We start from the raw sequence: 27,044 nt of genomic DNA on the forward strand, positions 1-27,044 counted from the left end.
ATGTTTAGTAAATTATATTGTATGAAAATACTTTGGTCCCAACTCACAAACTCACTACAAAATATAAACCCTATACTATATAACGGCAATAGCATTAAATAAAATACATAAAAATGTAAAAAAGAAATAGCATAAATAATAAGCATAAATCTCAAAATAAAACACAACATTTAATTTATCAAGGAATATACATCTAAACAGAGAAAATATACATTTTATTACTGTCATTAATTTGGAATTAACAGATTGAATTGGAGAAACCCATCTAAACACGTAAATTATTTTTATTAAAATGTATTTTATTAAAATTATAAAAAATGATGTAATAATTTACAGGAGGAATCCAATGCATTCTATTTAGGAATCATGGGAAATGGAGGAAAATGTGGGTGAAATACCCCGGGATATGCCTTTGGTGGGTATATAAAGAACTTTAAAATGTAAAATTAATTAAAAACGATGGTTTTTGGTGCTTTGTTGCCAGCTGGATGGTGTCAGTTTCACATTATCCATAACGGAACGTCCGTGCGTTTTCCGTGTCGTCTCCGTGCCGCTGTAATAATAATTTACTAATTTACCCTGTTTTGTCCCCAGATGCTGCTGCTTGATGTCTGAGGCTAAATCGGGAAGATGGTCATTCTTCGGCAGGTACGTTTAACGCCTCTGGTATATTTCTGGCCTTTTTATTTTATTTTATAGCAGCCGATAAAAAAAAAAAAAAAAAATCGATATAAATCACTTTTCACTTTAAAAATATCACCGTCTATATTCAGACGTAAACCCAGCGTATGCTCCGGAACCTTCCTCTCTCTCAGTCCGATTATGGAAACATTCTTCTTTCTTTCTTTTTTTATTAAGCACTAACATATTCTGTGGCGCTGTACAATTTAACCCTTTCATATCCATTTCCAACATTGCAAAACTTAAAAGATCAATCGCCCTCCCCCATCCCCCGTTCTCCCGGTATACAAAGAGTTAATGAACCAGTTTCCATCATGGAGGAAAATTCTTTGGACTCGGAGCCAACGTTTTTAGTTTTTTTTTTACGAGCTGAATCAATGAAAAGCAAACAAAGATGTGGAGATGGGACGTCGGCCAAAATTCAGATACAAATTGAGTCTGACGCCTCCTCTTTGATAAACAAAACCAAAAAAATGGGGTTTGCCTGGATGCGGCGTAATGAGAGTCTCCGTAACCAGGTCAGAGAAAAGCTTTTAGCATGAGAATCCCCCCCCCTACAAACCGCGAGGACCCTCGGATTGGGAGCTTGCTGGGCGAGTCGGGGGGCAAATCCGTTTTTTTCCAATGGCTTTGGTATCGGACACGAAGAAAGAAGGACTTCTGTGGAATTTGGGCGATCTCCCCCAATCCGCTGTCAGACAGGTAATCCGCAGAAGATTCAATGTTACGGAGCTTCAGTCTGTGGAGTCCCTGAAGATGGGATGTATGGCAGAAGGGTAGAAAAAAAGCTTATATATAAGATTTAGGGAGCTCGGGGGTCTCTACTACCAACTGAGAATGAGACGTCCGAGGTCCTGGAAATGTATGTTGCCCCCCAATAAAAGATGTCGTTTTTTGGGAGGTGTTGCGAGCTTGTAGGATGTTTGTGGCTATTTTTCTAAACCTGCTACTTTTCCTTTAAGAAGTCAGAATATATATACCGTATTTGCTCGATTATAAGACGAGGTTTTTTCCAGAGCAAATGCTCTGAAAAATACCCCTCGTCTTATAATCAGGGTCGTCTTATAATCAGACCTCAAATAGGTCTGATTATGAGACTAAGATCCAGATCCCCCGCAGCGATGCAGAGGACCTGGATCCTCCTGTGTTAATCCCCCCCCCCCAATTTACCGGTGCTTCTGAGTCCCCGGTGCTTAGTCCGGGCTGCGTGTAGAGCTCTACGCGATACAATCGCGTAGAGCTCTACACGCTTCCCGGACTAAGCACTGGGGACCCAGATGCAGGGGACCTGGATCCTCCTGTGTTAACCCCCGACCCAACGTACCGGTGCTTCTGAGTCCCCGGTGCTTAGAGCTCTACGCGATTCGCGTGGAGCTCTACATGCTGCCCGGACTAAGCACCTGGGGCTCAGATGCAGGGGACCTGGACCCTCCTGTGTTATGAGCCCCCCCCAACTCAGAAGCACCGGTAAGTTTGGAGGAGGGAGGGGGAGTGTTAAATGTGGGTTTGAGGCATTTCTGGAGGCAGAGTGCTCTGTGAAATGCCTTTTAACCCCTTTAATGCCACTCTGCCTCCTGAAATGCCTTAAACCTCCCTATATGCCACTCTTCCCCATAATATGCCTTTTAACCCTCTAAGTGCCAGAGTGGCATATAGGGTTAAAAGGCATATCATGGGGCACAGTGGCATATAGGGTTAAAAGGCATATTATGGGGCACTGTGGCATTTAGAGGGTTAAAAGGCATATCATGGGGCACAGTGGCATATAGGGGGTATAAGGCACTTCTGGGGCAGATGTGCATAACTGGGGGACAGGTTGGAAAATAGAAGGAAATAAAACCAAAATATTTTTCTCAAGCATAGCTTTTATTAAAAAAAGTGTTTAAATGAATTAACATTTACTGGTAAAACTTTTTTCCTATAGGGTCGTCTTATATTCAGGCTTTTTCTTTTTTTCCTAAATTAATATTAAGATTTGGGGGGTCGTCTTATAATCAGGGTCGTCTTATAATCGAGCAAATACGGTATTTATAAAATACGCGCCATCATACATCAGTAAAGACTTGCCCCGAGTCTTATAGTGTTTACCCCAGTCTCAGGGTCAATGGGCAGATTCTCATGTTTTTTACCCCAATCCGATAGTGGAAGGGCAGATTTTCAGAGTTTTAACCCATTATCAGGGTCTCGGGGTGAATGGGCAGATTCAGTTTTTTTTTACCCCATTCTAGGGATAAAGGGGCAGATTCTCAGGGTCACAAAGTCTGAAGCCGTACGTGGTACTTGTCTATAGGTACCGCGTCTTTAAATACTGTATAAAATAACTTTTATAAAATCATTTTCCAAATACCCCACAGTATTTTTAAATATTTAGGTTGATTTAAATGTTCTCTTGGTCTGACACCCAGGAATATGTAATTCCGCCCCTCCAATATCGCCCGTCCATAGGGCGCATTAGCATATAGATTGGGACGTTGTCACAGCCGGAATAATCCATTTTACCGATGACATTTTAATACCGGCCCCCGACCTCCGTCTATTGATTCTTTCCAGGACAATTTACTGCGAACATTAAAAATGAAACGGCTTCGGTGCCATTTGTGCCCCGGCTATAAAGTGATGAGCGGGGGGGGTTAAAAAACCCGCTTATAAATTCCTAACTTTAACGACGTCAGAGCCCAGTGATCTATGGCAGATACAGTGATTTATATAATACTATACGGGACTCCACAACGTATTTATCCTTCTCTATTAATTCAAATTCCGTACATAAATGAAAAGATTATATTTAAAGGGGAGAGCTGTGGAAATAAGTTCAACCCCCAACACTGTATACAGTAATATACCCCCCAGCACTGTATACAGTAATATAACCCCCAGCGCTGTATACAGTAATATAACCCCCAGCGCTGTATACAGTAATATACCCCCCAGCGCTGTATACAGTAATATAACCCCAGCGCTGTATACAGTAATATAACCCCCCAGCACTGTATACAGTAATATAACCCCCCCAGCGCTGTATACAGTAATATAACCCCCCCAGCGCTGTATACAGTAATATAACCCCCCAGCGCTGTATACAGTAATATAACCCCCAGCGCTGTATACAGTAATGTAACCCCCAGCGCTGTATACAGTCATATAACCCCCCAGCGCTGTATACAGTAATATAACCCCCAGCGCTGTATACAGTAATATAACCCCCACCACTGTATACGGTGATATAACCCCAGCGCTGTATCCAGTAATATAACCGCCAGCGCTGTATACAGTAATATAACCCCCCAGCACTGTATACAATAATATAACCCCCCAGCACTGTATATGGTAATATAACCCCCCAGCGCTGTATACAGTAATATACCCCCAGAGCTGTATACAGTAATAACCCCCCAGCACTGTATACAGTAATAACCCCCCAGCGCTGTATACAGTAATATAACCCCCCAGCGCTGTATACAGTAATATAACCCCAGCGCTATATACAGTAATATAACCCCCCAGCACTGTATACAGTAATATAACCCCCAGCGCTGTATACAGTAATATAACCCCCACAGCACTGTATACAGTAATATAACCCCCCAGCGCTGTATACAGTAATATAACCCCCCAGCGCTGTATACAGTAATATAACCCCCTGCGCTGTATACAGTAATATAACCCCCAGCACTGTATACAGTAATATAACCCCCAGCACTGTATACAGTAATATAACCCCCAGCGCTGTATACAGTAATATAACCCCCAGCGCTGTATACAGTAATATAACCCCCAGCACTGTATACAGTAATACCTCCATCGCTGTAGACTCCTTGCCGGTCTGCCCAACCCCCTCTTATGTCTAAGTAACCCTGTGCTCATTGTGGGGGGGGCACATGGTGACTGGAAAGAAACCCCATCTGGTCCGGCCCAACCAGACTCCCATGAATTAGCCGGCTTTGGGGGCTCTACATCGCCGGAGACGCTTCCTACGCCTGACCGGGACCGAGCTGCTTATTCATGGGACTGTACGGCAGGAACTGCGGAGATGCCGCCGACAATTGGAACTGCATCGCTACGGACATCCCTTGTCCCACCGCGTCGCTCTTTTGGGTTACACGACGCTCGCTACGGGAAGGAGACTCAATGAAGATTTTGCATTAATGACCCTGCAGCCTCTACCCACTAATATAATATAATATAATATAATATAAAAACCGTACTGTGTAACCTTCCCAATGATCTTTCGCTGAGAATCTCGAAATATTAAATTGTTGGGTTGTCTTAGATTCAGGAGCCGTATGTCTATCCCATGCATGTTTAATCCCAGGGCCGGACTGGCCCACCGGGATACCGGGAAATTTCCCGTCCCGGTGGGCCGGCAGATCCGTGGGCCGGGCGGCCGGCAAACGAACATTGAAACAGCCGCTGAGCGGCTGCAAGCGTGATTGGAAGCCTCCTCCGGCGCCAGGGCCTGCTGGGCAAGGGAACAATTCCCTCCGAGGCCGCCCAAAATCTAATCTAAACGGCCGGACCGGCTTGCCATATTACATTTTTTTTAAAAAAAAGTATTAAAGTAGCGCCGGCCGGCGGGATCAGCACCCAGCGGCCGTGTGCGATGGCCGCCTAGTGATGGGAGTGGCATGAGGGGTGAAAGCTCCGCCCCCTCGCTGGAGCACCGGATGTCGTGTCAGTGACTTCCTGTTACCATAGAAAACGTCGGCCTGCAGCTACCAAAGGACGGAGGCCAAGATGAAAAAGCCCCAAAGTGGAAGAAGTAGAAGGTCAGTAAACTAATTTATTGTTTGAACAAACTGTATAATATTTTTGATGTAAAAGCCTTATGCCCCCTTATATGCCACTCTGCCTCCCTGATCTGCCACTTGCACGCCCAGTCACCAACTCTGTCTAACTTCTGCTGGGAGGCTGTTCCACTTATTTACCACCCTCTCAGTAAAGTAAATAGTAGTCTTGCCACCCTCGGGGATTAATAAATAGATAGTAAATTATTTTTCCATGGGTTTTCGAAGTGTGGTAACAGTATTCTTAAAATGATGCATTTCAGCATGTTGTAACACGGTTCCAACACTAGGGGGCGATGCTTCGCTACGCTAATGGCTGCTGGAGTGGCAGGTTACTGATACAAAGTGAATCGTGAATTTAATGCTGAATCTGATCTTTAAAGGAATTTATATTTATTATAATTATTAGTAGTAATGGATTTATATAGCGCCATCATATTCTGCGGCGCTGTACAATGGGTAAAAGGGTAATGACAAGTAGCGCGTTCCCCACTTGTTTTCATGTTCATGATCCACCTATAGGATCTTTTATTAATGTGTTTATATGGCACCGTCATATTCCATAGCGTTGTACAATGAGAATAAAGCTATTTTGGTGGATTTATGCCGCAGTCACCGTTAGCCATAACTAAAACAAGAGGTATCAGGGGCCTGCCACGTTACAGATCTCACTTAGAGTATTGGGGGCAGTTCTGGAGACCCCCATCTGCAGGAAGGTAAAGACACATCGGAGAGAGTTCAGAGGAGGCGACTAAAATGACTACGGAGTCTCAATGTGTACGGCTTGGGGAGAGAAGAGAGAGACAGAGACGGGAGGGAGAAAAGAGAGAGGGGATGAGAGAGACAAGAGAGGGGATGGGAGAGAAAAGAGAGACGAAACGGGGAGAGAAGAGAGGGGGAAGGAGACATTTAAACACATAAAGGGATTTAACAAAGGACAGGAGGGAAGTTTAATTCAAAGGAGGAGAAAAGTTACAAGAGACCGATCTAACAATAGAGGGTCAGAGACTGAGATGGAAAGTTTTACTTTACTGAGAGGGTAGTAGATAAGTGGAACAGCATCCCAGCAGAATACAGTAGAGAGAATTGAAACATGCATGGGAAAGTCCAACTCTTGGTTTTGGGAATATATCTCAAAGAGATCAAAATAACCAAAAAAAAGGTGAAAGTGCCATTGCTAGTTCTGGACTCATTAGCTATATGATGCATTTAACCCCTTCTACCCCACTTAGAGCATCGCTGTTTTCTGGAATGTGATGAATTGCAGAACTTAAAATAAACCGCTTATAGCTGCGGTCTGAACTTTATCCGTTCCGAGCGTTTTCGTGCCTTTCCAGGACAATAGGTTCTACTCCGAGGGGCTAAACCTACACCGCCGAGGTTACGGATCAATCAATTATTTAACATTTCGGTTGCTATGGGACCGGGTTATCTGTTTTAGAGGAAATGCAGATGGGCTTCGGTTTTGGGTTCCCTCTGCTGTGGCTTGCTGGTCGTTAACGTTTTAGGTTAATCAGAAGCCACGTGCTCCCTGCACCCGTCTGTAGATTAATGAGTACCGAGGAGGAACTCCAGACTCCGGGAGCTCAGCGGAGGAAGAAGCGAGAAGATCACCGTTCCAGAAAAGCTACTATTTCCTTCAAAGACCACAGAAGACAACATAAAAAAAAAAAACACCGATCTAGAAAACGATTGGATATCTAGACGCTCAGCGCCTTCTTTGGCCGTCAAGACGTAAGCGCTTTGGGACTATCTAGAATTCTAGAAAAACTACAATTTCCGTCAAAGAGCATAAAGGACGATATTAGAAGACTGGTGTTCTGGAAAAAGCAAGTCATTGTCCCAGAAAACATTCTGATCGTCAACAACAGAAGCGCTTTGGGATGTTCTAGAATTCTAGAAAAGCTACGATTTCCTTCAAAGAGTCTAGAAGACATTAACAGACTCGTGTTCTGGAAGAGACCGTCCTTGCTCTAGAAAACCTTCGGCTCTGTAGATGATAATCTTCTATATTGGGAGTTTTTTTTGGGTTCCTTTGACCATATTGGGCGTTCTTTTGGAGGATCTCCGGATGGCGCGTATGTAACACGGAACTCACCACCGGAATTCTCTGCGGACAGGTGTTAGAGCGGGTTCCGTTTCGCGCATGAGCATGGTCAGGACTCCTTTTTGAAAGTCTGTGGTGGTGATTCGGCCGTTGAAGCGTTGGGGGGGGCGGGGGGGTTGTCACGATGTATCATCGGCGAGGGGTAGAAGACATCTTGGAGAAAGATCAGGGGAAATGGGCATTGCTGCGGAACGTCAACCAGGCCGTGAAGCCAAGCACGTTGCTACCGGTGAGATTCCTACCATCATTTGGGTTGAAATAACATAAATTATACCGTATTTGCTCGATTATAAGACGACCCCCCAAATCTGAATATTAATTTAGGGAAAAAAAAAAAGAAAAATCCTGAATATAAGACGACCCTATAGGAAAAAAGTTTCACCAGTAAATGGTAATTCATCTAAACTATTTTTTTTAAAATAAAAGCTATGATTGAGAAAAATATTTTGGTTTTATTTCCTTCTATTTTCCAACCTGCCCCCCAGTTATGCACATCTGCCCCAGAAATGCCTTATACCCCCTATATGCCACTGTGCCCCATGATATGCCTTTTAACCCTCTAAATGCCACTGTGCCCCATGATATGCCTTTTAACCCTCTATATGCCACTGTGCCCCATGATATGCCTTATGACCCCCTATGTGCCACTCTGCCTCCAGAAATGCCTTATATCCCTATATGCCACTCTGGCATTTAGAGGGTTAAAAGGCATATTATGGGGCAGAGTGGCATATAGGGAGGTTTAAGGCATTTTCGGAGGCAGAGTGGCGTATAGAGGGTTAAAAAGGCATTTCTGGAGGCAGAGTGGCATTAAGGGGGTTAAAAGGCATTTCACAGACCATTATTATTATTTTTATTTTACAAAATTTTTTAGTGTAATTCTACCGCTGTACAACACTGCGGAATCTGTAAATAATAATAATAATAATAATAATTACAGTTTTCTTATTTTGTTAAAGCAATTTGGCCATGAGAATCTATAAAAAAAATCTATAATAAAAAAAATCCATAAAAATAGAATCTATAAAATGAAATTCTAATGAACAAGGTACAATTTTTTTTTTAAATTAAAATGTTAATTATGTCTGTGTGGGGGGGGGGTTCTGTTACATTGTAGCGGTCCCTTTGATGAGAACTTTTGGCTCGGGAGGTGTCTGTCGAGGATTTTTTGGGGTTCACCATTTCTCCTGAGCATGCACGAGAACCAAAACCGTTTTTGGGGAAAATGTTTGGAAAAATGTACATAATATATTTTAAATAATTTCTGTTAATCATGATATATGATGTTGGGGCAGAACATGGCCGGTTAGCGGGAAGTTCTGGCTGGGAAATCCTTTATTTCTATGATTCCGAGAAGGCGGGGGCCGGGAGGAAATGGATCCGTAATAAAGGAAGTGACATCAGGAATAAACTATAAATGGAACTTAAATCGCGTTTATCCCGCTCGATGTCACCGAGGTTATTTTGAGGGCGAGGATTGGATAATTGACTGTTTGCCGGAGAGTTTTACGATTTCGTTGGCCGCAGGATATGCTTTTAATGCCGTTTAATGCAAAAGCAAAAATAATTCATAAGTGGGTTTCAGGGGACAATTTTGGAGACAGAAACCAAAATTAGGGTCTGAAGTGTGAAAACAGGTTACACAACGAATCAGGGTGCAGGGGGCGGAGCCTGGGAGGTAGAGCAACACTGGCAGTGCTGCGCATGCACAATATGTATCTCTGTGTCCCCGCGGAGCTCCTACCAAGCGGTATATCCCCAAACGCAGGACTGGGACAGAGGGATAGAGCTGCAAATCGTTGGGAGACGTGCATTTTACAGGGCATCTCGCTGGTTTATCTATACATTATACAGGGGTAGGCTTGCTGATTTAATTATACATTATACAGGGCCTTGTGCTGATTTATCTATACATTATACAGGGGCCGGCTCACTGATTTATCTACACATTATACAGGGGGCCGGTCACTGAATTATCTATACATTATACAGGGCCTTGTGCTGATTTATCTATACATTATACAGGGGCCGGCTCACTGATTTAACTATACATTATACAGGGAATCTTGCTGATTTATCTATACATTATACAGGGGGCCGGCTCGCTGATTTATCTATACATTATACAGGGAATCTTGCTGATTTAACTATACATTATACAGGACTGTCTCTAATACACAGTTTAGACTTGTCAGAGAATCCCCTGCTTTGTATAAATAGCCGCAAATGTTTTATACTGCTGCTCCATGTGCTAATGTTCTCTCCTCTGATTGGTTACAGGGCGATTATGTCTGGTTGGATCTCAAGACGGGTCGGGAATTTGACGTTCCGGTTGGAGCCGTGGTCAAGCTGTGCGATTCCGGCCAGATCCAGGTTTTGGATGATGAAGGCAACGTACGTGTCCGCGGATCCGCGTGATGCCCGTTAATGATCAGATCAGATTATTACGTTTATTATTTGTTTGCCGACCACAATGGAAACCGCGTGAGATCTGCGGACATTTCAATTTTGTTTTAGGAGGTGTAGTTGGAGCCATGGCTGGGGTGGGGCATTTATTAGAAGAATAACGGGGTTTATTTCCCCCGTTTAATTTATAAAGCCGTTCCCTGCTGTTTCTATACACATTATCGGGGCTTTTAGGGCTGAAGAACCCTGCGATCCCCTCATACCCAGCAAACATTCTGACCTCCTAGAAAAGAGGGGCATCACGGGAGGAGAGAGGGGCATCGGGGGGAGGAGAGAGGGGCATCAGGGGGAAAGAGCAGCCTGGAGATTTCAGAGAAGGACTGGTCAGACTAAACAGGGACACTTGGGAGGTATAAATAGTGACAAAAATAGAGCAGGGAGCCATAACTAAGCCAAGCACACTAAGTAGGCGGAAGCTGGGAGAGACATGAACTAAAATGATAGAAAAAACGTAATTATAGGTTTTATAAAATTAATTATATGATCTCTTTTTTGCTTTTTGTTACTTCTTTTTCTTAATATTCTGCATTTTAAATGAGCTGCTGCTTTTCCTTTTCCAGGAACACTGGATTTCACCCCAAAATGCTACAAACATCAAACCAATGCACCCGACCTCAATCCATGGAGTGGAAGACATGATCCGCTTGGGCGACCTCAATGAGGCAGGCATCCTCCGTAATCTACTCATACGATACCGTGAACACCTCATATATGTAAGTATAATGTGAGAAGAGAGGGTGGCAAACCGAGCGGGAAATTGAGAAAAGGGTAGTAGATACCTGGAATAGACTTCGAGTGGAATCTCTTACACTCACTCTGTACCTTCTCCCCCGCCCGCTTCCATGTCCCCGTCTCGCTTCCCACAGCTCTGCTTCTTCTTCTCTCGCCTCTTCTTGTTCTTTCGTCCTTTTTTCTTCGTCCATTTCTCCCCGTTATCAGCTCCGTTAACCAGGCCCCGCGGAGCCCCGGCGCTCCTCAGGGGGGACAGCCCCTCCAATCGCGGGAGAGGTTGTGTGTAGAATCTCCGCCCTTGAGGAAGCACTTGGGGTGGCCTGGAGCTGATAACAGGGAGAAGCGGACGAAGAAAGAAGACAGAAGAACAAGAAGAGGCAAGAAAGGAAGCAGAGCTGCAGAAAAGGAGACAGGATACAGAAGGTAGGGAGACAATGAGAGCGCGTGTGAGAGGGAGTGTAAGCGTGTGTAGGGCAGACGGGAAAAGCACTTTGCACGTCTCCATGTGGACCCGGCCCACGGGCCTCTCTGACATTCGTGATGTGTTAGTATGTAGCTAATGATACGAAGACAGCTACATTTACACCCCGGACACAGGTGACATTTAATAAGCAGGTGAAGTGGGCGTCTGCCGCAAGTTAACCCTACGAGTGTCATGAATCATTAATAAGGCAACACGGTGCTAGGTTTCCAAGAAGACATAGGTTTGTGACCTCATAATACTTACGCCACCTGACTGCCCTCCCCCCTCTCCACTAATCTGTTACTGTGTTGATATTTTATTAATAACCGATATAATGTTGTTTACAGGTTAAAATAATTACTATATATATATATATATATATATATATATATATATATATATATATATTAGACTCCCTCTTATGTGTATAATATGGGAGCAGCCATCATAACTTCCTGTTCTCAGAATCTGCAGGATTATTCCTCCCCATTAAATGATCTCTCTCCTATTGTTAAGTTGCTGATTGTTAGTGGTTGGTTCAGGTAATTTGGGGAGAGAAATTGAGGACAGGAAATGAAATAGATAATTTTGCCAAAAACCTCTTCTCATACTGCCCATGAGAAACAACAGAACCACCCGCCTGGAGATGCTTTCAAGACCGTTCTAGTTTTTGCCCCATAATATAAAGTTTTCTCATTTGTATGAGTTCTCGGTCTGTTATCTGAGCCCCAATCTACTATACAAACCCCCGACTCCTTATTATACTGCCTGTGGGGAACAATAGAATGGCTCAGTCTTAATCACCATAATTGGACTCTCTGACTAATGAAAGTCTATGGAGGAACGGACTTCATTAGCATTGCCATAAAGCATCAGCTCAGTGTGGTGTTGGGGGTTATATTACAGTATACAGCGCTGGGGGGGTTATTACTGTATGCAGCGCCGGGGGTTATATTATTGTATACAGCGCTGGGGGGTTATATTACTGTATACAGCGCTGGGGTTATATTACTGTATACAGTGCTGGGGGGTTATATTAGTGTATACGGTGCTGGGGGTTATATTACTGTATACAGTGCTGGGGGGTTATATTACTGTATACAGCGCTGGGGGGTTATATTACTGTATACAGTGCTGGGGGGTTATATTACTGTATACAGCGCTGGGGGGTTATATTACTGTATACAGCGCTGGGGGGTTATTACTGTATACAGCACTGGGGGGTTATATTACTGTATACAGCGCTGGGGGTTATATTACTGTATACAGCGCTGGAAGTTATATTACTGTATACAGCGCTGGGGGTTATATTACTGTATACAGCGCTGGGGGGTTATATTACTGTATACAGCGCTGGGGGTTATATTACTGTATACAGCGCTGGGGGGTTATATTACTGTATACAGCACTGGGGGGTTATATTACTGTATACAGCGCTGGGGGGTTATATTACTGTATACAGCGCTGGAAGTTATATTACTGTATACAGCGGTGGGGGTTATATTACTGTATACAGCGCTGGGGTTATATTACTGTATACAGCGCTGGGGTTATATTACTGTATACAGCGCTGGTTTCTAATAAATGACTTGGAAATCAAAGATGGTGTTTTCACTTTAAAAAAAACATATTTTAGTAATTTTGATCTTCTCTCATATATATAAAAATCTCCGTTGCGCAGACTTCATCATCATTCTCGCAGTACATTGTCTCTGCACAGGGAAAGCATGCGCATGTACACGCTAACCTCGCCTGCTGCTCAACGGAGATTTAAAGAAACCTCCTCCCATAAATAATGCGTAATCTATACATTTGCTGGCCATTATTATTGTGGATGAATAAAAATTATTTTTAAAGTGAAACCACCTAATTTGTTTCTTATTAAATGTACATATAATGTCTCCAGTATTCCATCTATTATAAAGGCTCCTGAGTTTATTTTTAAAGGATACTGCCCCTTTAAATGAGTATAGATATTATTATTATATATTATATATATATATTCTCACTAATCGTTGGATGCATTTTCGTTTTTAAGACTAACTGTGGAGGTCGGGTAAGTATGGAGCTGTATAGCATTGCCCACGAACGTCCATTATCCCCATTCCACCCAATCCATTACCCCATTGTACTGGTGTCCATTTGCCTGCCTTATAAATCATCTCATCCAGAGCCTCCAGCACCTCGTGTCACTCATGGATTTCCACCTTTTATTATTTAAGTGATGTTATAATAACCCCAATGACCCAGAAGGACTTGATATGGTAATATATATATACTGTGTATAGGAAGGTTCTAGTAGGGTCGAGATGATACTCAAGTTGGGATGTTCCGGTCAACTCAACTGGCCTGGATGAAGTTATTTGTTCACTAACGTGCGCTTGACGGGGACTCAACTACAGCTCAAGTTCAACTCATTTGTGAACTCGAAGCACTGAAAGTTGACACGGTGTCGAGTTGAGTTCCACAAATGGGCTTTAACTGTTGACTAGAATTCTGTGGGACTCGGTAGCACCAAGAAGCTCGACTCTCATCAAAGCTCCTCTGACTCTCAAGACTCGACTAACTGTCTTGGAAACCGAGCTGCTTAAACCTGACGGGAACCCAGTTTGAGGGTGGCTATGGTGATATGGGCAACTAACAAGGATGCCGAATGGTGGGGTGGTGGCGTCTCAGAGGAGTATAGAGAAGTCCACCTCTTGAGAAGCCTACCTACCAGACAGGAGGATCAAGGATCTCTGTGGTCTCCGTGGAAAACAAACACAAGGCGATCTGAAATCTGTGCCCAGACGTCCCTGTCCAACACAACCTCACGCTGCGCATGTCCTTACTGGTACTGAGCACCGGCATATGACATCACATGACACTTCCAGTGACAGCCTGCAATGTGAGAGAAGTTTCTTCAGTCGAAAGCACATAATGCTGATAATGCTGGCTCTGCCATAGGCTGCCGCCTGATCTTAGCTTCCCTATAGAATTAAGTAAATACCTGCAAAAAAAAAATTACAATAAATAAAAATAAAAATGGGTAAATTTAATACATTTTATCCTGATAAACATAGTAATTAGTAATTTAGGTTGAAAAATTCCTGCTTTTGCTCCAAATTCCTTCTTCCAATCAGATTTCTCCTCGAATCAAGACGCCCTAAAATATTAATGTTTATTTTATTATTTATAGTCGTATTTATGTTTGATCCCGGGAAGCACTCAGCTCCCCTCTTGGGTTCGTCTCTATGTTTGTTCTCAGTTTCCCGGCACCGACGTGTCATTTTCCGTCCGTTGCAGACGTACACCGGCTCCATTCTGGTTGCCGTCAACCCCTACCAGTTACTGCCTATCTACACCCCGGACCAGATCCGCCTCTACACCAACAAGAAGATCGGGGAGATGCCGCCGCATATCTTTGCCATAGCCGACAACTGCTACTTTAACATGCAGCGGAACAGTAAGGACCAGTGCTGCATCATCAGGTAGTGATATATTCAAGCCCAGGCCTGGGGCGGAATTACCCCCTACGGCGCAAAACCACCCCCCCCGGTGTCCCTCTGCTCAATGGGCTGGTTCCAAGCGACCCATTTACACCATGGAGGCTGTGCCGAGCCAACACAGCCTCCATGTACGGCTTTAAAAGGCGCTATGATGTCATATCCCAGACTTCCACAGGTTAGACGATGGCAGCGGAGGGGTAGCCGGGGGTGCAGCTGGTACACAGCATTTTTGATATTCAGACGTTGACATTTTTTTTACGATACATGGTACAGGGTGCGTAGCCTTAGCCCCTGAATGATATGGATAAGGGTCTCTAAAAATAGTTTTTTGAATAAGAACATTAAAAGAGCACAAATGCCATTTTGGGTTCAGAGAGCAGGAAAATACAGAGGATTTTTGTCCAAAAATGTGATATAAAATTTATGGGGGTTTTTTGTCAGCAATAAAATAAATAATTTTTTTTATTATGGCTGTAATTATTTTGCACAGAAAAAATGTTGAAATTCTACGCACTTTTATGGATGAACCCTTCTGGCCAACATTATTTAACATTTTCCTATAGAATGCCCCCGTCCTAATTGTTGCCCCCGTACGCTACCCCAACTATTCTAAACACCATGAAGCAGAAAGAGGCGATTGGCCATCGTATTGACGTATGTGATGTTTTTTTCCAGCGGCGAGTCTGGAGCTGGAAAGACAGAGAGCACGAAACTCATCCTCCAGTTCCTGGCGGCCATCAGCGGCCAACACTCGTGGATAGAGCAGCAAGTGCTGGAAGCCAACCCCATATTAGAGGGTACGAGAGGGTCCGTTCATATCATACGGCGTCCGATCATTTTTCAGTTTGGAAAATCTAGCCAGGAATGATTTTTTTTTTTTCTTTTAAAATTTTGGATTTTTTATTTTTCTGTCAAGTTTTTTTTTAAAATAATTTTTAAATATAAAAAAAAAATTAGGCACTTTTCTAAAACACTTGAGCTGCAAGCATTCCGTCTGCATTAATTTATTGTGAATTCTAACGCATATGTAATTCGGTGAGGCGTGAACATTCATTGTGTCATTAAATTAAAATTCATGCTTTAATATACAAATAGAAAAAGCGCATTCAAATTTATGTATTTAAACATTAGAATCAAATAATAATTAATTTTATTTATTTTTTATTTTTTTAATAAAATTATTAAAATCTTCTGAGGATTATTTGCGATGTCTGGGTTAAAAAAAATAAATTTATTAATTTAATACATTTTCCATATTTGTACTTTCTGTTTGAAGCTTTCGGGAACGCCAAGACGATTCGCAATGACAATTCTAGTCGATTTGGTAAATACATCGATATTCATTTCAATAAAAAAGGAGCAATAGAAGGAGCGAAAATTGAACAGTATCTTCTGGAGAAGTCGCGTGTCTGCAGACAGGTAAAGAAGACAAAGCGAAGGAGAGGGTGGTAGATAAATGGAACAGCCTCCCAGCAGAAGTGGTAGAGGGTAATACAGTGAGGATGTTAAACATGCATGGGATAGACATACGGCTCCTGCATCTAAGACGAGATCAACGACTGATTAACGTTTGAGTCTTTACAGCAGGAGAAACGGGCTGACTATACGGGCCGAAAGGGGGCCGATCTGTGCTATGTTCCTGTTGGCCAATAAATAAGAATTTTACAGGAATATTATGTATTCCAGGCTCAGGATGAACGGAATTATCATGTCTTCTACTGTATGCTGAAAGGAATGCCCCCGGAACAGAAGAAAAAGTTAAGTCTTGGGCAAGCAACTGACTACAACTACCTCTGTATGGTACGTGCCAAATATATTTCTAATTTGGTCTAAAACGCCACTTGGGAGAAAAGTGGGTGTGGCTTTATTGTGGCCCTGCCCACTTCCACTATTGCCCGCCCATTTGTTGACCCTTTATGGTGATACTCAACTCACTTCCTGTGTAGACCACACCCAGAGTGCCTTTTAATTGAGATGCTGCCAATATGTTTTGTGCTGACCAGAACACACGCTGTTACCCCATGCCTGAGGTTTTCGGTTGGACGTGAAGAGTTCTTACACCAACGCTGATTGTTTCCAGATGACGTGGGTGCACAGGGGCGCACTGGGCATAGTGCCGCCAGCAGCGGTGCACCCCATGAATAATTTTGTATGAAATAGACAGGCTACCAGGGCCGGAGAGAGGTGAACAGATATGGGATCAGACAGAAGTGGTTGAGGTGGTGTGATCAAAGGTAGGGTCATGGAGTAGATATGGAAGGAGGTCACATGGAGGTCACATGGAAGAAGCAGACCTAGAACCCATGGAACGGGTATTATAACATTGAAATTGATACAATGTAATTATTAAAGTATATAGAACATTCTAAATGAATCTGTTCACATTTGGATGAATGGTTGGACCTTCACGATGAGGTCTTCTCCTGCAGGGTAACTGCACAACCTGCGATGGAAGAGATGACAGCAAGGAATACGCCAACATCCGCTCAGCCATGAAAGTCCTGATGTTTACCGAGACCGAGAACTGGGAAATCTCTCGGCTCCTTGCAGCCATATTACACCTGGGGAACCTGCGCTATGAAGGTATCGCCTATAATATAGAATTTACACAACAAAACCTCACAAATACCCAGGGCAGATTATACGGCAAACAGCAGCAATGAAGAAAAATATATATATATACTAAAAGTTAAAATCTGTTGGTTAAACTTTTTGCTGCAAAATAATTTTTTGGGAATTTTAATGGCGCCGTCCCACATAATCTTACAAATTAGAAGAGTTTGAAATTTCTCTCAGGATTAATTTTTTAGTTATTTAAAATTTTACACAGGTTCATAATTATTCAGGGAATGTTTAATTGTCATGTGGCACAAATACAACACAAATTCGAAAAAAAAGCTAATTATTTTGTAATTGGTTTTATTGAAAAAGAAAAAATTAAAATTTTTTCTTTTTATTTTTTTAAAAATATTTTTAAAAAATCCACAAAGGTTTAGTTCCTTAATATTCCTTAGAGTGCAAAAGCTTAATCATTCTGTTTTTATGCAACAAAGAATTTGATTTTATTCATGTAATCTACACAAAAATTAGCAATCAGTCAAGAATTTTTCCTGAAGAATATTCCTTGGCAATCTCCTAAATTTCCTACAATTTAACACATTTAATTGTCATGTGGAACAAAAGCAGACACTGATAGGGTTGTTGCCATGGAAACATTTTTTATATTTTATATATATATATATATATATATATATATATAAAACATCCAAAAATAGTTACCGGCACTCCAGGGACTTCTTTAAATAATCACTCGAGAAACTGCAGTTTTCTAATCAACGTTTCAGTCTGTTTATTAGACTTTCATCAGGACATGTCAGAAAAGCAGTGTCAATCATATTTATAGCAAGAAATATCATCAACAAGACCTACCACACCTGTAGTGCTCGAGGTATTCAGACCCGGCGTGTACCGGATACGCATGTGCATAATATCAGCAATGCTTCCGGGTCTCAGACCCACTGTCCGAGATCCGGATCGTCATGGCAACGTCATGCCGGTAAGTAAACCTCTTGTTTGTGCCTTTATATTTGTGTATATAATGCTGTACTCCTGTATACAGGATCAGCAGTGATACATTTGTGAATAAATATACATAAAAGGACAAAGTTATAATGATTAGACAATGTTGTAAAGAACAGTGGATATATGTATTGTAAAATTAATGAATAAATGTGTGGATGTGTGAATATATAATGATTATATATGTGTGGATTTACAATATATTATCTTAGATCTGCAATCTGATCTCTGAAGTGTAAGGTACAATTAAGGGATTCCAAGATCGGCACAGGAGATACACAGTATGCAGATTAGTTGCAGTTCAAATGTACGAGTTGTTACAACACTTCAGAGATCAGATTGCAGATCTAAGATAATATATTGTAAATCCACACATATATAATCATTATATATTCACACATCCACACATTTATTCATTAATTTTACAATACATATATCCACTGTTCTTTACAACATTGTCTAATCATTATAACTTTGTCCTTTTATGTATATTTATTCACAAATGTATCACTGCTGATCCTGTATACAGGAGTACAGCATTATATACACAAATATAAAGGCACAAACAAGAGGTTTACTTACCGGCATAGGAGACACGTATTATGCAGAGTAAATGGAAACGTTGCCATGACGATCCGGATCTCGGACAGTGTGTCTGAGACCCGGAAGCATTGCTGATATTATGCACATGCGTATCCGGTACACGCCGGGTCTGAATACCTCGAGCACTACAGGTGTGGTAGGTCTTGTTGATGATATTTCTTGCTATAAATATGATTGACACTGCTTTTCTGACATGTCCTGATGAAAGTCTAATAAACAGACTGAAACGTTGATTAGAAAACTGCAGTTTCTCGAGTGATTATTTAAAGAAGTCCCTGGAGTGCCGGTAACTATTTTTGGATGTTTTATGATTTGCTGTTGCAGCTACTTGGCACCGGGTTAAAAAAAGTGGTGATTGGTGTGCAATTGTTAATTTTAGACATTATATATATATATTTTTATATTAGTTTTTTTTTTTAAGAATTAATTTTTGCTCCAGAACATTTTTTGGTGCCCTGTAATAAAAAATAATACATTGAAAAATAAAATGTAAAAAAAAAAAAAAAGTTTCTCTAAATTAATCGAGACGAAGAGCGATCTGAAGAAGGAATGATGCTGCTTTAGGAATAACTCACCATTCGTTCACCTTACCAGAAAAAAATAAATATATATATATATATAAAAAAAAAATATTTACAGACTTTTTAGGCTATAGAGAGACATTTGACCCTTCGCAGGTACGGTTAGTTGGGACACGTTGCTCTTGACACCTGACCGTGCGGTCCTCTCCGGGTGACAGCTGCTCTCCGAAGGTCTTCATCTACCTGGGGACATTTATTATTAATGCTCGCTCTTACGTTTCAGCGCGCATGTACGATAACCTGGATGCCTGTGAAGTGGTCTATTCTACCTCGCTGACCACGGCAGCTACATTACTAGAGGTGAGTCACGCAGCAGGTTTTTGTTTTGTTTTAAATAATTAACGCTGTCAAAAAAATGAGTCATTAGTGGCACGCGAGGGGTTAACGTTTGTTAAATCGCTCGCTGTTATCACTGGCCAATGGAATACAATTTTACTACAAGGTTGTTCTTTATGTAGCGGAAAAAATAAATGCACAAACATCGGGGTGGGGGGGGGATATTGAGCAAGTTAACATAGAAACCTTGAACCCGCCGGCAGATCGGCCCCATCCGGCCCCCGTCTAGTCACCCATCTAATTAAAAAATATATATATAATGATCGAGATAAAAGTTGTCGTATTTGCATAGAACGATTCTCAACATTAAGCCATCAACAGTCATGGTTACAAAAGAAAAGTGAAAATAGACTAAAAGATGGAGTAAGAAACATTTTTGGATCATAAAATGAGCCCGACTTGTAGAAAATAAAAATAATGAAATTTTAATACTTTTTTGCTCTCAGAATGCAAACAAACCGTGTATTTTATCGCATTACATATTTTTTACCAAAACTGTACAGTATAAATGCGTGGGGCATCTACTGCTTGGTGGGACATCTTGTGGAGGGTACTGGTACTGCGTTCCCCTGCCTGATTGGACTTTGCTGTCCTTCTCCACCGCTCCGTCTCCCATAGGTTGAACCCCAGGACCTGATGAACTGTCTCACTAGCCGTACCATCATCACCAGAGGTGAGACCGTGTCCACCCCACTCAGCATGGAGCAGGCACTCGACGTCAGGGATGCCTTCGTGAAGGTACGTCCAGAGATTAAAAGGAGACTGGTCGGTGTAATACGTCAATACGAGGCCCATAGGGACAAATGTTTGTATTCACAAACTCACTGATGTTTAGTGGGGCGTCTACGGAATCGATCTTCTCATGCAAGAAGTCCTAGTTACCAGTTACGTGGTGGCTCTTTTGTGGGAGTTCCGGAAATACTCATCTCTTTCTCTCTGTGTTCCAGGGGATCTACGGAAGGTTATTCGTGTGTATTGTAGAAAAGATAAACGCCGCCATATACAGGCCGCTCTCCAACGAGCCTAAGGTCACCAGGAGGTCCATCGGTCTGCTGGACATCTTTGGGTTTGAGAACTTCACTGTAAACAGGTAAAGCGGGACACGTGTGACATTTCTAGACGTTTGGTAGAACAATGAGGAACATTGTATCTAGTTGAACGTTTCACACTGTTCTATGTGGCTCGGTGACGTTGACGGGAAGATGGCGGCGTTGGCGTTGGCCAATGACAGTCAACCCATTGAGTTCTGCAGATATATGGAAGACTTTCAAACACTGGAGTCCAAGAGCAGAGATAAAGCTCGTTTTCTCTGTTTGTAATGATTTGTCTGCTCTGGAACCCCAGAATTTGGGTGAAAAGGTGGAACTTTTGAAACTTTCTGCTCCCCCTTTTTTGCAGCTTTGAACAGCTCTGCATAAACTTCGCCAATGAGAACCTCCAGCAGTTTTTCGTCCGCCACGTCTTCAAGTTGGAGCAGGAAGAATATAATCTTGAAAATATCAACTGGATGCACATTGAGTTCACCGACAACCAGGACGCCTTGGACATGATCGCCATTAAACCCATGAACATCATCTCGCTTATAGACGAGGAAAGCAAGTTCCCAAAGGTACAATGGAGGAACCTGTGCTGAAATCCAAGGTCTCTGACCCAGCATTGGGCAGACTGAATGGACACCACGATGGGAGACCCTCAAAAAGTACCTTACTGAGAGGGTAGTAGATAAAAAATGATCCCCCGTTTTTAATGAATATTTTAAAATGAATGATGTAATAGGGGATACATCTGTTTTTTAGTGAGCAGCTGACCGGGGGGGGGGGGCATAGTTGGTTGAGTGAGCGTATCCATCTTCCGACTGATACTTGTATCTAATGCTAAATGTTATTTTCTTTCAGGGTACCGATACCACTATGCTGAATAAATTAAATACCCAACATAAACTTAATACATTCTACATCCCCCCGAAAAGTAACTATGACACCCAGTTTGGGATCAACCACTTTGCTGGAATTGTCTTCTATGAAACCAAAGGTACGTCCATGGGTTGGAAATAGTTTTTTTTTTGTTTTTGTTTCCTGCCCTTTCCGTTTAGATGAAACTCAGAGGGTTGCCACTCACCCTCACTCACCCTCACTCACTCTCACTCTCTGTCTCAACGTCTCCATATCTTCTCCACAGCTCTGCTTTTTGTTCTCCGCTTCTCCTTCTCCCTGTTCTGTGGCTCCTCGTTCTTCTTTCTTCTCCATTGTTCTGCTTCTCTCGATGATCCATTGGGTTACCTCCTGAAGCACTTCCACATGATAAGGAGTCGGGGGGTTTAGTAGATCGGGGGTCAGATAAACGAGGGAGAATCATACAAACGGCTGATGTGCAGCTGCCTGAAAACTTTATATTACGGGGGCAAAAACTACAACTGGGGTAAAAAAGAAAACAGAGCAATATTATTTTTTTAAACAATTTTTTTAAATATTTTTTAAGTAATAAGAAAAATTCAGTGGGAGATCTCCTTTAAAACGCGTCTTATTGTAATGGTCATTTTTTCTTCCCTTTAATGCCTTATTTTCAGGTTTTCTGGAGAAAAATCGAGATACTCTTCACGGAGACATCATCCAACTGGTCCATTCCTCCAAAAACAAATTCATCAAACAAATTTTCCAGGCCGACGTAGCCATGGTAACGTGATTTAAATATAAAAGTAATAGAAGCCTGGATTCATCCCGCTGGGCTTACAATTGCTGTTTCTAGAGATATTTACATGGTTTAGAAAGTTCCGAGATTCTATCCTACCACAACCCTTACACTCAGCCATGACACATACAGTCACATACGCAACACTTACAGCTTATAGGGTAGAGAAGAGAGAGAGGGGATGGGAGAGAATGGAGCAAGGAGAAAAGGGAGCGACGGGATGGGAGAGGAGGGAGTGAGGAGATGGGAGAGAAGGGAGCGAGGAGAAGGGAGCGAGGGGATGGGAGAGGAGGGAGCGAGGAAATGGCAGAGGAGGGAGCGAGGAGAAGGGAGAGAAGAGAGCGAGGGGATGGGAGAGGAGGGAGCGAGGGGATGGGAGAGGAGGGAGCGAGGGAATGGGAGAGGAGGAAGCGAGGGGATGGGAGAGGAGGGAGCGAGGGGATGGTAGAGGATGGAGCGAGGGGATGGGAGAGGAGGAAGCGAGGGGATGGGAGAGGAGGGAGCGAGGGGATGGTAGAGGATGGAGCGAGGGGATGGGAGAGGAGGAAGCGAGGGGATGGGAGAGGAGGGAGCGAGGGGATGGGAGAGGAGGGAGTGAGGGAATGGGAGAGGAGGGAGCGACGGGATGGGAGAGGAGGAAGCGAGGGAATGGGAGAGGAGGAAGCGAGGGAATGGGAGAGGAGGAAGCGAGGGAATGGGAGAGAAGGGAGCGAGGGGATGGGAGAGAAGGGAGCGAGGGGATGGGAGTGACATTTAAATACATAAAGGCATTTAATAAAGTACAGGAGAAAAGTTACAACAAGAGACCGGAATCTCACACTAGAGGGTCAGAGGCTGAGATGAAATGGAAGGAAGTTTTACTTTACTGAGAGGGTATTGGATAAGAGGAACAGCCTCCCAGCAGAAACGGTAGAGGCTAATACAGTGAGGGGATTTAAACATGCATAGGATAGAATCAGACATGCCTTCTATCTGAAATCTTACGTGATGCCCACTAAAACCTAGAAGACCCTCAGGCACATCTGTGAACACGAGAAAAAAACCATCACGAGTTGTCTCGCCGCCATCACACCGTCTCTACGTACATTCATGTTTTCCATTTTTCCCAATCATTTCCAGAGGTAGGTTTGCTCTGGTGTCCCCTCCCTCCGCTCCGTCTCGGGGGCCGATGGGATACCAGAGCCCACCTACCCCCTGCCTGCAAAGTCTCACCCGGATTAAGCCATCAGATCTTCATCATGGGAGATTCCCCCGAGTCCCGCCATTAACGTCTGAGGTCCTTTCAGTGTCGAGTCTTCATCTCACTTGGCATTTTCCTGTCTTTCTTGCGGCTTTCCTCTTGCTGTAGTTTCTCTGCGGCTGTCCAAGCACCGCTTTCGGCCAATCATCGACCCTCCCCTCCAAGGTAACGGAAAACTTTCTCCTGCCGTCACCTTCATGCGCGATGCTGGGAGGCATCAGTCCCTTTAAATTGGACTAAATTAAATGAATTCTGATTCTTTAGCATGAACATCAATAGCTCATGCAGGCACCATCTCTTATGTGTTCAGCTAACCCCTAACTTTACTGAGAGGGTGGTAGATAAGTGAAGCAGCCTCCCAGCAGAAGTGGTAGGGGGTAATACAGTGAGGGTATTAAACACGACTGATTAAGGTTTGAGTCTGTACAGTGTATAGATCCCTCTAGATTGTAAGCTCCTGTGATCAGGGCCCTCCTTACCCGTTGTTTCTGTAGGTGAAATAGTTATGTTATATATTACTTGTTATGTCCCATCCACCCGTTGAACATCGCTACGGAAAATGACGGCGCTATATAGAACAATAAATAATAATAAATGTACAGGGCGTCTGCTTTAATTGGCTCACGTCCCCAAAAAATTACTTTTATCGGCAAAAAACGATTGAGAGAGAATTATGGAAGCGTCCGCATGCGATAGGCTTGTTTTTTCCTTTCTCCGCGGGGTTAACGGTACGTTGCATAATCGTGATATGCTGCAGATTGGGGTAAACAGTCCGAGTGCATCCGAGGACATGGCTTAACCCATTAGCTGCTGCTGGCGTTTTTTAGACATTCTGGTACTATTGTTTAGAGTGTTTGGAGGTAGTAGATACGTGGAACAGCACTCCCAGCAGAAGTGGTAGTCTAGCAGATCAGCAGATTATTTAGCATGCGCTAAAGAAATACCGGTACGGAAAGAGAAGAGGATCCTGCCCGTGTGAGCTTACAATCTATTATTATACATCCCACATTATGCAGGGGGGTTCTTAACTCAGTCTCCGGGTGAATGGGCAGATTCTCATGGTTTTCACCCCAAACTCAGGATCATGGGGTGAAGGGGCAGTTTCTCAGGGTCACACAGTCTCCTTCATATTCTCCTCTGATGTAATGATATCCGAGCATCCCGATTGGTGCTTTTCTCTCTGCTATAACACAGCTGGAATCCCTGCTTGAATACAGGTGACTTCATTCAGAATATCAGCTGCACTAGGGTCTCTGCAATGGGTTATTAAAGAGTCTCCGGGTCAGATAATGTAGACGGTTGGGCCAGTCAGGGTAATTCTCTGTTATTATTTAAAGCTCTAACAGATCCGTGGCTTTTCATATCTTCCCACTTTATATCATGGGCTCCTTGGGGCCCCCAGTACGGCCAGGGCAGATACTGCTGGATTTCAGTGCCGTGTCTGGGCCAGTCGATGCGCATGTCGCGTGGCACTGCAGGGGTTAACGCTGTATTTTTGTTCGGCTTCCTCTTCCCCTCAGATCCCGGGGTATTTCCCTCCAGTGATGGGGTGAGGAGGAAGAGGCGCTCTCGCTGTTATCATCCGTCCGTTTCCTCAGCTGGATTTGTTTGGTGTTCTTCGCAGGGCGCAGAGACCCGGAAACGCTCGCCGACCCTCAGCAGCCAGTTTAAGCGCTCGCTGGAGCTCCTGATGCGCACGCTCAGCGTCTGCCAGCCCTTCTTCGTCCGCTGCATCAAACCCAATGAGTACAAGAAACCTATGGTGAGTTTGGGGTTTAACCCTCCGACTGCCAGGAGTGGGGTGCAAGAAACTGTGTTTAGTTGGCTAGTCCCTCTATGGCAAACAGCCCTTCTCTCCTCCCCTGATGCCCCATTTGCCTCCCCCGATGCCTGTCTTTCCTCTCTTGATGCCCCTCTCTCTACCACCGATGCTCCTCCTTCTTTCCATGCACCTCTCTCTCCTCCCCTGATGCCCCTCTCTCTCTCCTCCCCTGATGCCCCTCTTTTCTAGGAGGTGAGAATGTTTGCTGGGTATGAGGGGATCGCAGGGTTCTACAGCCCTAAAAGCCCCGATAATGTGTATAGAAACAGCAGGAAACGGCTTTATTAACTAAACGGGGTGAATAAACCCCATTATTCTTCTTATAAATGCCCCACTCAGTTACACAAATACCCCGCACACACCCATGCCTCTAACCACACCCCCAAAATAAAAGCATCCACTTTAACCATTTTAGATGCTGGGGGGGTATGATTTTCGGGGTCCCTCCCTATTCAATCTTTCCTGTGTAGAACACAATGACCGGCAAACACTCTGAATTCAGCTTATATACTTCTGAACAGAATGATATATATACACACACAAATATTTTTTATTGCATGGTAATATGGATCCATATATTGTATGGATAACATATCTTATGTTATCCATACAAATAACTTAAAGATCATGTATACAGGCTGCCGAATTATTGCTGAGAAGGTGGTAGATAGATAAGTGGATCATCCTCCCAGCAGAGGTGGTAGAGGGTAATACAGTGAGGGGATTAAACATGCATGGGACAGACATACGGCTCCTGAATCTAAGACGAGACCAACGACTGATTAAGGTTTGAGTCTTTATAGCAGGAGAAACGGGCGACTAGACGGGGGCCGGATGGGGCCGATCTGCCGGCGGGTTCTCTGGTTCTGTACAGTAGGGTTCTTTGCCGTTACTATCACTCTTTTATGTTGCATTCATTATTTCTCCCGGCAGCTGTTTGACCGGGAGCTGTGTGTCCGCCAGCTGAGATACTCTGGAATGATGGAGACGATTCGGATCCGCAGGGCCGGGTACCCCATACGCTACACGTTCGTTGAGTTCGTGGACCGGTACAGAGTATTAATGCCAGGAGTGAAGCCGGCGTACAAACAGGTACCGGGGGGGGGACTCTGACCGACGGTGGCGGATCAGAACACCATACCTAGCTGTGCCGAACGCCGAAACCCTTCCCAGAAATAAATCGTTAACCATCATCATCATTTTTGCTGGGAACACTTAATGGGCACCTGACACAAAGGAAGGCAGCTGATAGGGCGCAGCCACGGAAACAGAAAAAAAGTTTCTTACAAGTTTCTGTGTTTTTTTTTGTGACGGGCTGACGTTGATAAATAATAACAGTAACCAGAATCGGAGAAAAGTTACTGAGGGTTAGTTAAAGGGGGCACTTTTTCTCGTCGTGCCGACGCGGCTGAGATCGGGGGCAGGAAGGACGACGAATCGCCTGGCCACGTACGGCTCGGACGATGTTGGGGGG

The 27,044-nt window shown here is 43.4% G+C and overlaps 1 protein-coding gene across 2 annotated transcripts in view; it reads left to right on the top strand.

Moving 5' to 3' along the window:
• Positions 1-630: 630 nt before the first annotated feature.
• LOC149279790 (unconventional myosin-VIIa-like) overlaps positions 631-27,044 on the top strand; it is a 54,009-nt gene continuing 27,595 nt past the window's right edge. For both annotated transcript variants that reach the window (XM_089500851.1, XM_089500852.1), the window contains exons 1-16: positions 631-648; positions 9,853-9,966; positions 10,599-10,751; positions 14,519-14,703; positions 15,397-15,518; positions 15,998-16,140; positions 16,408-16,521; positions 17,151-17,304; positions 19,708-19,784; positions 20,439-20,558; positions 20,768-20,910; positions 21,219-21,429; positions 21,716-21,851; positions 22,387-22,493; positions 25,373-25,510; positions 26,504-26,662. In XM_089500851.1, coding sequence (XP_089356977.1) covers positions 631-648; positions 9,853-9,966; positions 10,599-10,751; positions 14,519-14,703; positions 15,397-15,518; positions 15,998-16,140; positions 16,408-16,521; positions 17,151-17,304; positions 19,708-19,784; positions 20,439-20,558; positions 20,768-20,910; positions 21,219-21,429; positions 21,716-21,851; positions 22,387-22,493; positions 25,373-25,510; positions 26,504-26,662 — 2,094 coding nt within the window. The remainder of the gene's footprint in view (positions 649-9,852; positions 9,967-10,598; positions 10,752-14,518; positions 14,704-15,396; positions 15,519-15,997; positions 16,141-16,407; positions 16,522-17,150; positions 17,305-19,707; positions 19,785-20,438; positions 20,559-20,767; positions 20,911-21,218; positions 21,430-21,715; positions 21,852-22,386; positions 22,494-25,372; positions 25,511-26,503; positions 26,663-27,044) is intronic.

This window comes from Sceloporus occidentalis, unplaced genomic scaffold (genome assembly GCF_023333645.1).
Source record: "Sceloporus occidentalis isolate IW3139 unplaced genomic scaffold, rSceOcc1.0.p SCAF_160, whole genome shotgun sequence".
Classification (NCBI taxonomy): Eukaryota; Metazoa; Chordata; class Lepidosauria; order Squamata; family Phrynosomatidae; genus Sceloporus; species Sceloporus occidentalis.